The sequence below is a fragment of the Myxocyprinus asiaticus genome, chromosome 24, assembly GCF_019703515.2.
Source record: "Myxocyprinus asiaticus isolate MX2 ecotype Aquarium Trade chromosome 24, UBuf_Myxa_2, whole genome shotgun sequence".
In the NCBI taxonomy this organism is placed as follows: Eukaryota; Metazoa; Chordata; class Actinopteri; order Cypriniformes; family Catostomidae; genus Myxocyprinus; species Myxocyprinus asiaticus.
In genome coordinates, this window is record NC_059367.1 from 34,331,084 (window position 1) to 34,345,062 (window position 13,979).

At 36.8% G+C, this 13,979-nt stretch overlaps 1 protein-coding gene across 2 annotated transcripts in view; it reads left to right on the plus strand.

The window, feature by feature from the left end:
- LOC127414641 (G protein-coupled receptor kinase 5-like) overlaps positions 1-13,979 on the plus strand; it is a 105,841-nt gene that overhangs the window by 86,744 nt on the left and 5,118 nt on the right. The window contains exons 8-15 of one of the 2 annotated variants that reach the window (XM_051652829.1): positions 735-875; positions 1,598-1,788; positions 1,922-1,959; positions 2,085-2,174; positions 4,265-4,473; positions 6,156-6,293; positions 11,615-11,752; positions 12,152-12,283. In XM_051652829.1, the coding sequence (XP_051508789.1) occupies positions 735-875; positions 1,598-1,788; positions 1,922-1,959; positions 2,085-2,174; positions 4,265-4,473; positions 6,156-6,293; positions 11,615-11,752; positions 12,152-12,283 (1,077 nt within the window). Of the gene's footprint in view, positions 1-734; positions 876-1,597; positions 1,789-1,921; positions 1,960-2,084; positions 2,175-4,264; positions 4,474-6,155; positions 6,294-11,614; positions 11,753-12,151; positions 12,352-13,979 lie in introns of both variants that reach the window. The other variant, XM_051652831.1, reaches the window with a different exon arrangement.

Below are 13,979 nucleotides of genomic sequence, written 5' to 3' on the forward strand. Positions count from 1 at the left end.
GTACACAAATATTGGACAAAATGGCTACTCTAATGGTCATCACACAAATGGCATTCCTCATGTGAATCACACAAGAGATTCAGCTAATGATCACAGTTGATTTCACTAAAGTGTGATGTTAGCATGTTGCTAAGCTAATATCACAATAAACTAATGTGCACAAAAAATACATAGTACAGACAAATATTGGACAAATTGTCTACTCATGTGCGTCACAAAAATAGTGTTTCTCACATGAATCGCACAAGAGACTCGCAATCGCTAAAGCTCACAGTTCCATTAGAGTGTGATGTTAGCATGTTGCTAAGCTAATGACATGACACTCTGATATGCACAAAAATACACAAATATTGGACAAAATAGTACATTTTTAAATAGATGGAGCTACTTTTCAGTATTGAAATACACATGTATTTATATATGTATGTCCGCCATCTTGGAGTGATTTTTTTTTTTTCCCACTGGGCTTGTCACAATTCTTCAAAGAGTTGCCCTAATTTGGTGAAAACAAGTGATCTTAGCAGGCAGCACAATGATGCTGCTTACCTTTTGTGTCATGAGTGTTTATTTGGTGCATAAAAATATTGTCTAGGTAGACAGATTACTAGGTTTTTGGAATAGAGTCTCACTTTATGGGTGTTTTAACATATTTAATACTGTATTTAAGGTATGTTAGACTATATCAAACTTTCAGTGCGTGTTTGTGGTGATAATACCTGTCCATCTGTGCCCAGGTGTGTGCGTGCCAGGTGAGAGCCACAGGTAAAATGTATGCCTGTAAAAAGCTGGAGAAGAAAAGGATAAAGAAGAGGAAGGGCGAGGCCATGGCCCTCAATGAGAAACAGATTCTTGAGAAGGTCAACAGCAGGTTTGTGGTAAGTGGAATCCGTTCATTTATCTATTTCTTCCATTTCACTCCTCTTGGTCTTTCATCTAAGGTTCCCCCTTCACTCTGGCTCTGTTTACACCTGGTATAAACATCCGTCATCCATCTGGTGATTTGATCACAAGTGGTCAGCTGAGACAGATCACTATTTTCACCTGGTATTGGCATACATCTCCAGTGACCACTTGTAATCTGATTTCATGACTACATAAATAACTTGTAAGTTGTTCCAGTGTATTCCATCATGATTTCTGAAGCATGGCTGGAGTGGGGCTCTATTTTGTACCAGGAGTACAAAAACATTTGAAACTCTTTGAGCTTTTAAAATTTATTTAAATTGGTATTTCTATCCAATATATCAAATTATTTAATAAATAGACACTTAAAGGGACAGTGCAACCAAAATATGAACATTCTGTCATCATTCACTGCCACTCACGTTGTTCTAATCCTGTATGACTTTCTTTGTTCTGTGGAACACAAAAGGAGATGTTAGGCTCCTTTTAGCCTCAGTCACCATTAATTTTCATTGTATGGAAAAAGTGCAGCATCAACACTCTTCAAAATTTCTCCTCGTGTTGCATGAAAAAGTAATGTGGGTCTGGAACATCAAATATATCATATACAGTACTTAATGGAAAACAAAAACTTAAATGACCTGCATTATTTTATTTTGCACTTGTGATTTTTGTAATTTTCTGCTGTTTTCAGGTGAGTTTAGCATATGCCTATGAGACCAAAGATGCCCTGTGTTTGGTACTGACCATAATGAACGGTGGGGATCTGAAGTTTCACATCTATAACATGGGAACTCCAGGCTTTGAGAAGGAGCGTGTGCAGTTCTACGGCGCTGAGATCTGCTGCGGTCTAGATCATCTGCATCAAGAGTCTATCGTCTACAGGTGGGAGAGAGGCAGAGTCTGGATCTAAACCAATCTCAAATTCATCCAACTTTATGAATTGATCATAAAATTATCTTTAATTCATAAAATTAAGTAATGCTTTCAGTTTAACATTCATATTTGTTCTTTCTAGGGATTTAAAACCAGAGAATATACTCTTAGATGACAATGGTAAGCCAAACCACATTTTGTCCTTCAAATAATATTAATACATCACTGCACTGGTTTTGACATTGATTTGATTGGATTTTGATTTTGTATCTGGTTTGTTCATCTCTCCTTCTCTTTGTCTGTAGGTCATATCCGGATTTCAGACCTGGGGCTGGCCATTAAAGTGCCTGATGGAGAGCAGATCCGGGGCCGAGTGGGGACAGTGGGCTACATGGGTAATGCTCTATAACTGTATTGATTTGTAAATGGGAGGTTGACATATGACATAAATTTGTTTTTATTCATCAACATCAAGATTGTAGGTTAAATGTGGGGTTAAAAAGTCTTAAACTACTCATGAAAATTCTTCTGGTTTGCATTTTTCTAATTACATTTTTTTTTTCTTCATTGCACATTATATTATCAGTATAGCAATTTGAACGAAAAGTTCAATTGAAAAATTAACATGACTCTCAGAATCTGTTAGTATTTGGTATGTACCCCTTGTGCTCTTGCAAAGACTCTACAAGTTTTTGCAAAATCTGATAATCATGTTATCCAGCACAATTTCATAATCTTCCAGATAGCATCTAGTGTGCTTCAGTGGCAAAAGAAATCTGACCTTTTGTACAAAGGAGTTCAAATATCACAAATTAGCTTATATGAGTAGTGACCTAGAATCTTAATATTTCTTATTCATGGGGGCCTGCGTAGCTCAGCGAGTAAAACCGCTGACTACCACCCCTGGAGTCGCGAGTTGGAATCCAGGGTGTGCTGAGTGACTCCAGCCAGGTCTCGTAAGCAACCAAATTGGCCCGATTGCTAGGGAGGGTAGAGTCACATGGGGTAACCTCCTCGTGGTCACTATAATGTGGTTCTCGCTCTCGGTGAGGCACGTGGTGAGTTGTGCGTGGATGCCGCGGAGAAGAGCGTGAAGCCTCCACATGCGCTGTCTCCGCGATAACGCACTCAACAAGCCACGTGATAAGATGCGCGGATTGACGGTCTCAGACACGGAGGCAACTGAGGGTCGTCCTCCACCACCCGGACTGAGATGAGTCACTACGCCACTACGAGGACTTAGAGCGCATTGGGAATTAGGCATTCCAAATTGGGGAGAAAATCAATAAAAATAAAAATATCTTATCATAATGTTCCTATGTTTTTTGTTTTTTTCAAAATCCTCAAACTAACTTATTATTTCCAGGTTTAAATTATATTTTGAGTCCCAGATTTTCAGTGCAGACTCAGATTTGTGAACCCCACTGTATGTATAAGGGAAAGTGTATATCTTAGGTCATGTAACTGGTCACTTTGTAATAATTTTTTGCCTTCACTAGTTCATTGTCCTGCCATGTGACAAATACATTTTTTAAAGCAGATATTCTATGTATTAATGAGATAATATGAGTTTAAAAAAAAACAAAAAAAAAAACATGCATAATAATTGTACAAGAAAATGATTGATTAAATATTTACAGAATTTGTTTTCAAAAGTTTTGAAATGGTTTAAAGGAATAGTTCACCCAAAAATGAAAATTCTCATCATTTACTCACCCTCATGCCATCCCAGATGTGTATGACTTTCTTTCTTCTGCAGAACACAAATGAAGATTTTTAGAAGAATATCTCAGCTCTATAGGTTCTTACAATGCAAGTCAATGGTGTCCAGAACTTTGAAGGTCCAAAAAGCACACAAAAGCAGTATAAAAGTAATTTGATAAGCAATATGATAGGTGTGGGTGAGACACAGATCAATATTTAAGTCCTATAAGTTCTCTTTCCTGCCCAGTAGGTGGCGGTATGCACAAAGAATGTGAATCGCTAAAAATAAAAGAAGGAAAAGGACTTAAATATTGTTGTACTTAATCTGTTTCTCACCCACACCTATCATATTGCTTCTGAAGACATGGATTTAACCACTGGAGTCTTATGGATTACTTTTATGCTGCTTGTATGTGCATTTTGGACCTTCAAAGTTTTGGTCACCATTCACTTGCATTGTATGGACCTACAGAGCTGAGATATTTTCTCTAAAAATCTTAAGTTATACACATATGGGATGGCATGAGGGTGAGTAAATGATCGAGAGATGATGAAAGAATTCTCATTTTTGGGTGAACTATCCCTTTAAATTGTTCTGCTTGAAATTGCATGTGAAAGAAAAAGTTAATATTTAATACATGAAATATATGGTCACATCATTTCTTGTTTTTAAGCTTAAGTATTTATTTAATAAGATGTCTGTTAGGTATCTGTTGATGGCAATATCAAACATTAAAATGTTGCTGATTGATTGATGAACTCAATCTGTATTGATGGACAGCTCCAGAGGTGATTAATAACGAGCTGTATAGCATGAGTCCGGACTGGTGGGGGTTGGGTTGTCTGATCTATGAGATGACCGCCGGGCGATCGCCTTTCCGTGCTCGCAAAGAGCGAGTGAAGAGGGAGGAGGTGGAGAAGAGGGTGCAGGACGAAGAAGAAGAGTACAGTGACAAGTTTTCAGAAGACACCAAAGCCATCTGCAGGATGGTGAGGCCACACACAAAGCAGACAATATTTATGCTGGTCACCATCCAAGATGACTCTGTAGAGCACAACCAAGATCTTGTATTCAAAGCTATATTATCTCTTCAGTCAAACACTCTATAGAGGCTGATTTAGAGTCTCATTGATTTAAAGCACAAAGTTGGGTCACATCTGTACATTTGGCTCATGTTCCTTGCTGGTAGCACATGTTTTCTACTGGGAAAGTAGCTGATAATGAGCTTTTCAAGTCCAGCTCAGTTCAGTGTTGTTTATTATATCTAAATTTATTGCAAAGAACTTTGAAGAGAAAGTTTACCCGAAAATGAAAATTCTGTCATTTGCTCATCCTAATGTTTTTAAAACCATAAAAGTTTCTTTCTTCCGTGGATTGCAAAAGGAGAAGTTTAGCAGAATGTTGGCTGCTTTTTTCCATACAATCAAAGTGGATTCGGACTGGGGGCCGTATTCATGAAATTACTATTTTCTTATTTTCTTACTTAAAGGGATAGTTCACCCAAAAATGAAAATTCTCTCATCTTTTACTCACCCTCATGCCATCCCAGATGTGTATGACTTACTTTCTTCTGCTGAACACAAACAAAGATTTTTGTGAATGGTAAACAGAACTTTGAAGCTCCAAAAAGCACAAAGGCAGTATAAAAGTAGTCCATAAGACTCCATCTTCAGTAGTGATATAATAGGTGTGGGTGAGAAACAGTTAATATTTAAGTGCTTTTTTACTATAAATTCTCCTCCCTGCCCAGTAGGTGGCGATATGCATGAAAAATGTGAATCGTCAAAAGCAAAAGAAGAATGTGAAAGTGAAAATGGAGATTTAAAGTGGAAAAAGGACTTAAATATTGACCTGTTTCTTACCCACACCTATCATATCGCTTTAGAAAACATGGTTGTAAATAATACTAAGAACATTTCATGAATCAGGGCCCTGATCTTTTCTAGCTCCAGAAATGTAAAAAAAAAAAAAAAAAAAAAAAACACCATTAGAGTACTATAAAAGTAGTCTATACAACTTATACAGTGTATTTGAAGTCTTCTGAAGCCATACATTTGTGTGAGAAAGAGACCAAATCTGAAAATCTTTCCTTTTATCACAGCTCTCAAATCTCATTCATGTTTGCGTATATCAACTACTTTTAGGTACTTTATGTTGCTGTTATGTTGTTATTCTTTGAGCTTGTCAGGCTTAGTTTCCATTAACTTTTATGGTTTGGCAAAAAGAGCAGCTTGAACATTCTGCATTGCGTCGCTTTTTGTGTTCCACGGAAAAAAATAAATTCATAAGGGTTTGGAACAACATAAGGGTAAGGGAATGACGTTTTTGGTGATCTTTCCCTTTAACTGTCTTTGAATAGAAATTCATTGTTGCATCATGTGAAAGGCATCCATGTTAATCTTAACCATGTCACAAAGCTCAAGAATATTCCCAGCCTAACTTGGCCCTAGTTTGTAGTTTTGTGATGTGTGATGTCTGGTTTGTGATTGCTAACTCTAGTTTTAGGATGTTTGTCCCATTTAAATGTCTTCATTTGGCACACAACCTCTTTTTCCTCATATTTCAAAGCCAATGACTAACCTTGGCTGTGGTTTATTAGGTTACATTCCACTCTTAAAGAATGTACAAACCTGTGTTCCTAACATTTGGCTGGCTGGTTCCTGTCCCACAGCTGTTAGCTAAAGATCCTAAGCAGAGGCTTGGCTGCCAGGCGGACGGAGCTGCCGGAGTCAAAGCCCATCCCTTCTTCAAGAACATCAACTTCAAGAGATTAGAGGCCGGCATTCTGGAACCTTCCTTTGTGCCTGATGTGAGTTCCTTTGAATTTGGTTTAGATGGAGTTTAAAGGTGCACTCAGTAGGTTTGTCTTCATTTAAATCATTTTACCCGTAAACAAACGAATGATTCTTTTGACAGATATATTGAAACGCGCTGTCAAACGCTTAACATTTTTAATTGAATTAATTACATAACATGCCCATTCACTAATTGCATATATAAATAATCACATATATAAATATTTCCAGAGAAAGCCCCCCCAAATAACAATAATTCAATATATAAAGATTAAATAATTATATTTCAATAATTCTAAATATATATATAATGTACTTCAAATAATTCAAATGCATTACAGTATTGTGGCAGGACAAGTAAAGCATTGGCTTTAGAAGGCAATGTATTGTTTATTATTGAACATACAGTAAGCCTGTCATAGGCCTTCAGTCCATAGCAATCCATTTTGCAATTAAATTGGTCTTCTCCGAGATAGAATATAAGTGCTTCTCTAAGGATGCGTCACTGGCTACCCTTACATGTACACCAATACTCTGATTATTGCAATAATCAGAGTTTAAGGAATAATTAGATTAAGATGTTTACATGATTTGGGCCAACCACTTAAATCCCGTTTACATGCTACTTGCCATTACTCTAATTATTTGCTGAGAAATGTGAAGTTTTAATGCTTTTTTATAAATGAATATTTATTACAAAAAACAGCTTGTTGCAAATATGTGTCTTTAAATGCTGCTTGGCAAATTAGTCATTCAGTTTGTGAGTCTTTTTGAATGATTTATTAAAAGAACCACTTTATAAGAGTAATTTTCGACTACACTGGATGTACTGTCTTTTTGATTCATTAAAAAGAATCGGTTCATAAGAGTCATTTGTAGGTCGGACTACACTGGTTGCTCTGACTATTTTGATTCATTAAAAAGAATCGGTTCATAAGAGTCATTTGTTTGTTGGACTACACTGGTTGCTCTGACTATTTTGATTCAATAAAAAGAATCGGTTCATGAGAGTCATTTGTTTGTTGGACTACACTGGTTGCTCTGACTATTTTGATTCAATAAAAAGAATCGGTTCATAAGAGTCATTTGTTTGTTGGACTACACTGGTTGCTCTGACTATTTTGATTCAATAAAAAGAATCGGTTCATAAGAGTCATTTGTTTGTTGGACTACACTGGTTGCTCTGACTATTTTGATTCAATAAAAAGAATCGGTTCATGAGAGTCATTTGTCTGTGAATCGGAATGCACGCGATGGATGTTATTGTGTTTCGCCCACGAGCACAAACTCATTTCAAAGATGTGTTTCCTTCCCATTATTTTGCGGCATATGGTCTTTTTATCTCCCCAATATTCAATTCAGACTGCAAACGGACATTCACAACTCTGGAAAATATGTTTTCTTTTGCCGTGGGGTTGTTCATGGGGGAGCACCACCGCTGGAAAACAGTGCATGGAACTACCATTTCGAAAAGTAAATGCAGCTTCTTTTTCACAATGTTTTTAAACCTGTGTTTGAGTGGAACATGACGGATCATGTTCCACTCAAACACAGGTTTAAAAACATTGTGAAAAAGACTGCTTCACTGGTGCAGGCGCACTTTGGTCAGAGTGGAAGAAATGCGATTAAAGCATTTATATGCCAGTAAAAAGCGATTCAAATAGGAGTACTCCACATATCTTACTGCGATTATCATTACTCTGATTATAAGCATAATCACAATTAGGGGTGGGTTATATGACCAAAATCTATCACGATTTGATATATATCACAATATAGTAAAAGTTTTCTGGAAAATCAAGAAAAATTGGTTTATATATTAAATAACCATATTGTAATGCCTATTTTTGGAACTCCAGTCAGTGAATTAAATACTTTATAAATGAAAACTACTTATTGGAACAAGACAATGTCAAAATAAGTAAATAAATAAATAAAAATCAACTTGTTGTCAAAAATAAAAATTACCAAAATGCTATATATCACAATATGCCACATTTCAGTTTGAAATGTTGTTGACCAATATTATTATTATTGTTATTATTATTATTATAAACTTTACTCAAGGAACTTAAGATCTTCTCAAAGCAATGTGACAAAGAATATAAAACTTAAGTAAAAAAAAATAATCCAACGAAAGTAAACACTTCTTGAAAAAATTCATATCAAATAAATATTACTTTGTGCACTAAATAAATAAATGACTGTATTAATGCGGAGTTCATCTTTTGGTTTTCATGATATTCTTTTGTGTGCTTCATTTTGAGGTGATAAAACTGATTGCTCGTATTACGAGTGATTATCGTCGTGCGAAACAGTTTGCAGATTAAATCTTTCTGCTCTGTGCTGGCTTTTGTGAACCTACACCACAGATGTCGCAAAAAACGTCTTGAGGTCCCTGCATTCAGAATTGCACTTCATCCACATTTGGTATCCAGATCCTAAAGTATCGATACTTTCGATACTGATGTTGTATCAAAAATATTGATCCTCACACAAAAATATTGATTCAAAATTATTTAATTAATTTTTTTATTAGGGAAATTATATTTGGCTACCATGAACATGAACAATAATCATAAGCTTCAAAGTGAATTATAAGGATTAGGCTATATTAGCTAATACTTGTGCAGGATGGGAACTATTTCTTCTTCCACTCATCTTAACATGCTTGCCGAAAGACACAAGCAGACAAGCACTTGCGCCATCACAAGGCTCATTTAAACAAGAGAGATCAGTGCCTTGTAGAGGTAATGATAGAAAATCAGAGAAACAGCTTCAAGTTCTGGAGTAAATTCACGCTAAAATAACATATCTAAAATTGTTATTTCTTATAATTGTGTGTAATTGTTGTTTAATAAGTCATTAAAAATATAGTTAACCATGGTTTTACTAAAGTCATATTGTAGTAACCATGATTTTTATTTATTTATTTATTTGGGCTGAAACCAGAATCAGATTGAGCTTTATTGCCAAGTATGCTTACACATACAAGGAATTCTTTTTTGGTGATAGAAGCTTCCAGTGCACAAACAATACAACAACAAGACAGAGAAAATAATAATAATAATAATAATAATAATAATAATAAAAAGTCAATAGAAATATAAGTATATATAGAAATACACAATAAGACAACAAATATAAATATATGTATACATATGTACAAATACAAATCTATTATATACAGAAGCAAGGGAATGTAATGGCAGAAGAGGTATGGTATGTTGAATAAATATAATTGACTAAGCTGATCGTACATGTGCTGGAAGTGAATTTCCCCAGTCTCAATAGCTGCTGCCTGACCGTCAGAAAGCTGGCGATCCACTGACTGATAGATATGGGAACAGAGAGCTGGGTTAATTTATTCCATAGGAGAGCTGGGATGATGGTGTTGAAAGCTGAACTGAAATCCACGATAAAGATCCTTGCATATGTCCCTGGTCTGTCCAGATGTTGCAGGATATGATGCAGTCCCATGTTGACTTAAAGAGCAAACAGATCTGTTTGCTCTTTAAGCAAATTGAAGGGAATCCAGAAAGGGTCCAGTGATGTCCTTCAGGTGGGTCAACACCAGTCTCTCAAATTACTTCATGACCACAGACGTCAGAGCGATGTGTCTGTAGTCATTAAGTCCTTTGATCTTGGGTTTTTTGGGACAGGGATGATGGTAGAGCATTTGAAGCAGCAGGGAACTTCACACTGCTCCAGTGATCTGTTGAAGTTGTATGTGAAGATGGGGGCCAGCTGATCAGTACAGGATTTTAGACAAGTGGTATTAACCATGGTTTTACTACAGTAATAATGTAGTAGTAACCATGGTTAATTGTGTGGTAACTATGTTTTAACCTAATCCCATGGTTAAACTATAGTTACTGTTGTGAAACCATGGTTAATTTTTGTAAGGGTAAACAAAACAGAAGTCTAATGATTTTCTGTATAGGAAATGTAATAAAAAATAAATAATGATGAATTATGACAAAAAATTATATTTTAAATTACCCATTTTATCCCAAGAAATAAAAAAATAATAGAAGGATCTGTATTGGTATCGGTATCGATGATATTGGACTTTAAATTATTGGTATCAGATCTAAAAGAAAATAAGTGGTATCGCCAATCCCTAGTGTACAGCTGAGCATTTTCGCTTTTTCGCCCCCTGCTGAAAAGAGTTACTTCAAACTTGAATTGCTCCGATGGTAGGAATATTATAAATTACGGTCCGGGGACATGATTAATTGCATACATTTTTTTAACACATAATGTTTTTTATAATTACACTGAATTAGCACGTTAAATCAACAGCCCTAGTTTAAACTCATGTAAACTCACTCCAGTCCTATCAGAACCCTTATAAAGGCTGTTTTGTTTTACATGGAGTGGGTCACATCAATTGACTAGCAGAAAACTACTCACTTTATCTCTGTAACGTGTCTGGTATCGGACATTTGCGCTTGAATAAATTAATCATGGCTGACTGAGAAAAGCGCATTTGCGTGATGACAACGGTAACCAAAAACATGCTTTTGTATGATGCTGTGTTCACACCACTATGTGTCAGCATACGTCCAAAACGACTACCATATTAGCCAACACAACATTAAAAAAAAAATTCTGAGTTTATCTTTAATTAAAAAATAATTAAAATGAAAGTTTTGCTGCTTGTAGTCCATATCTATAAGCTTTAAGGTTGTCTGTATGCTAGTGTACCTTTAAACGTTGGCAAAATTCGTTTTCAGAAGATACAAGCTTTTAAAATCTGCAGTCTCTCTTTTCCGGATAAAAAGACTCCAGAACATCCATGACGTCATACGGAGGTTGAGAAACCTTGTCAAATCAAATGCTTTCTAGAAGAGAAGGCACACTCCCCCTACAACTGTTCAGCGCATCTGGCTGTGCTCTAACTGGCACTGATCATGCCTTCGCAGGGCACTTCGAAGGGAGCACAATTCATGCTGCAGGGTCGTTCCAAATGGAATTTCCAATAATAATCTCTAAATAAGTGAGTTCTGACTGACCATTATCACATTTCAGCAATCTGAAGTGCTCACAGTGGAGGCTAATTTTCTTTGAATGGAATCGGGCATAGGGATTATCACTTCTGAATGGGACATGGCAACTCTGGAGCGGGATGCGAGGAAAGTTCCTAGAGTTTATTTATTTATATATCGACATGTCCTGCCCCAACTTCCAGTTTCAGTAGGAAAAATGTAAAAACACCAAATCGAACTGTGCTCATCCAGGCACTTCATGAGGTCTTAAATGTTAAATTTACTTATCCTGTTGTACTCTTTATGACTTATCTTTATTTTTCCTCTCTTTTTTCCCTCTGTAGCCCAGAGCGGTCTACTGTAAAGACGTTCTGGACATTGAGCAGTTCTCCACCGTTAAGGGTGTCAACCTGGACCAAACAGACAATGATTTCTACTCCAAGTTTGCCACTGGCAGTGTCTCCATCCCATGGCAGAACGAGGTATAAAGCTGTGCTAGAACCCCTGCTGTTACTATTGAATTGCCATATGTCAAAGTTTTTGTTCCGGTAGTATGGCTGTGAATTTAAATAAAAAAACGATGGAAAAGAGTAGAGTAAACTGTTGATTTAAAGGTTCTTGATTAATAAAAGCAATAAGCCACTCTACTTTATGTCATGCCGAAGAATCACTGTAATGGACAACTTCTCATGGCTTGTTGCTATAGTTTAACATGGCTGGAACAATGTATTGACCAAATCTGTATTATGTAGAACATTACAAGAAATGATTTTTACTTTCTCATGATCAGTTTTTTCTGTCTGTCTGTCTCTCTCTTTTGCTTTTGTGTCTCTGTATGTTTTGTGTATTTCTCTTCTTCTGTCTCTCACTCTCTGCTGCAGATGATCGAGACGGAGTGCTTTAGCGACCTTAACGTATTTGGGCCTCAGGGGTCACGACCCCCTGACCTGGACTGGAACCAGCCTCCCGAGCCGCCCCGCCGCAGCCTGCTGGACAGGATCTTTAGGAGACATGTGAGGATCTCCTCCACTTCCACTACAGAGGAACACCCCAGAGAACACAATAGTTAACTACAGACCAGGTTAAACACCCCATCGGGACACCACACACTTATACATGTAGAGCAGAACACGAGCGATCAGGCTGAAGCTTTGTATATGGGTAGTTGACATAATATTTCCATGAATCTTTTTAAATTCGGCATCTATATTTTAGGTTAAAATTTACATACATTCATAGGGTACATACATTTTCAACATTTGTATCACTGTTTGCCTTCATTAATTCATTTTAAAGGGTCCTGTGGTGTGACAAAGGAATTTTTAAAAGAACAAATATTCCATGTTGCCTCAATTAAAATGAGGTCTTAAAAATGTATGTATAATAATCATGAAAGAATTGGAAACATTTATAATAGTTTTAGATGCATTACACAGTGGCAAGAAAAAGTATGTGAACCCTTTGGAATTAACTGGTTTTCTGCATTAATTGGTCACCAAAAGTGATCTCATCTTCATCAAAGTCACAAGTATAGACAAACACAATGTGATAACAACATACAAACAATTATAATCTTTCATGTCTTTATTGAACACATCCCATTAAACTTTCACAGTGCTGTGGAAAAAGTAAATGAACCCTTGAATTTAATAACTGGTCGATGCTCATTTTGCAATAATAATCTCAACCAAGCGTTTCTGGCAGCTGCGGATTAGACCTGCATAACGTTCAGAAGGAATTTTGGCCCATTCTTCCTTACAGAACTGCTTCAGCTCAGTCATATTCTTAGGATGTCTGGTGTGAACGGCTCTCTTTGGGTCATTCCACAGCATCTCTGTTGGTTTAAGGTCTGGGCTCTGACTGAGCCACTCCAAAAGCCATTCTGTAGTGGATTTACTTCCTTGTTTAGGGTCATTGTTCTGCTGCATCACCCAACTTCTACTGAGCTTCAGCTGGTGCACAGCCACCCTGACATTATCCTGTAGGATATCTTGATAAACTTGGGAATTAATTTTTCCCTCGATGATGCAGTCCAGGCCCCGAAGCAACAAACAGCCCCAAATCATGATACTGCTTCCACCGTACTTCACCATTGGGATGATGTTTTTATGTTGGTAGGCGGTGCCCTTTTTACGCCATACGTTGTGCTGCATGTTCTTCCCAAACAATTCAAACTTAATTTCATCAGTCCATAAAACATTTTCCCAGTAGCATTGTGGAGTGTCAAGGTGGTCTTTGGCAAACTTCAGGTGCGCAGCAATGTTTTGTTGGAAAGCAGTGGCTTCCTTCATGGTGTCCTGCCATGAACACCATGCCTGTTTAATGTTTTCCATATAGTAGACTCATGAACAGAGATGTTAACCAGTTCCAATGATTCCTTCAAGTCTTTAGCTGTCACTTTAGGGTTCTCTTTACCTCACTGCGCATTCTGCGGTGTGCCCTATGAGTCATCTTGGCTGGACTGCCACTTCTAGGGAGAGTACCCACAGTACTAAATCGTCTCCATATATAGACAGTTTGTCTAACTGTGGACAGATGAATATCTAAGCTCTTCGGGATAACTTTGTAACCCTTTCCAGCTTTATGCAAAGCAACAATTGTTGATCGTAGATCTTCTGATATTTCTTTTTTGCGACGCATGGTCCACGTCAGTAGATCATATGAATAGCAAACTCAAAATGTTTGAGTGCTTTTTATAAGTCAGAGTAG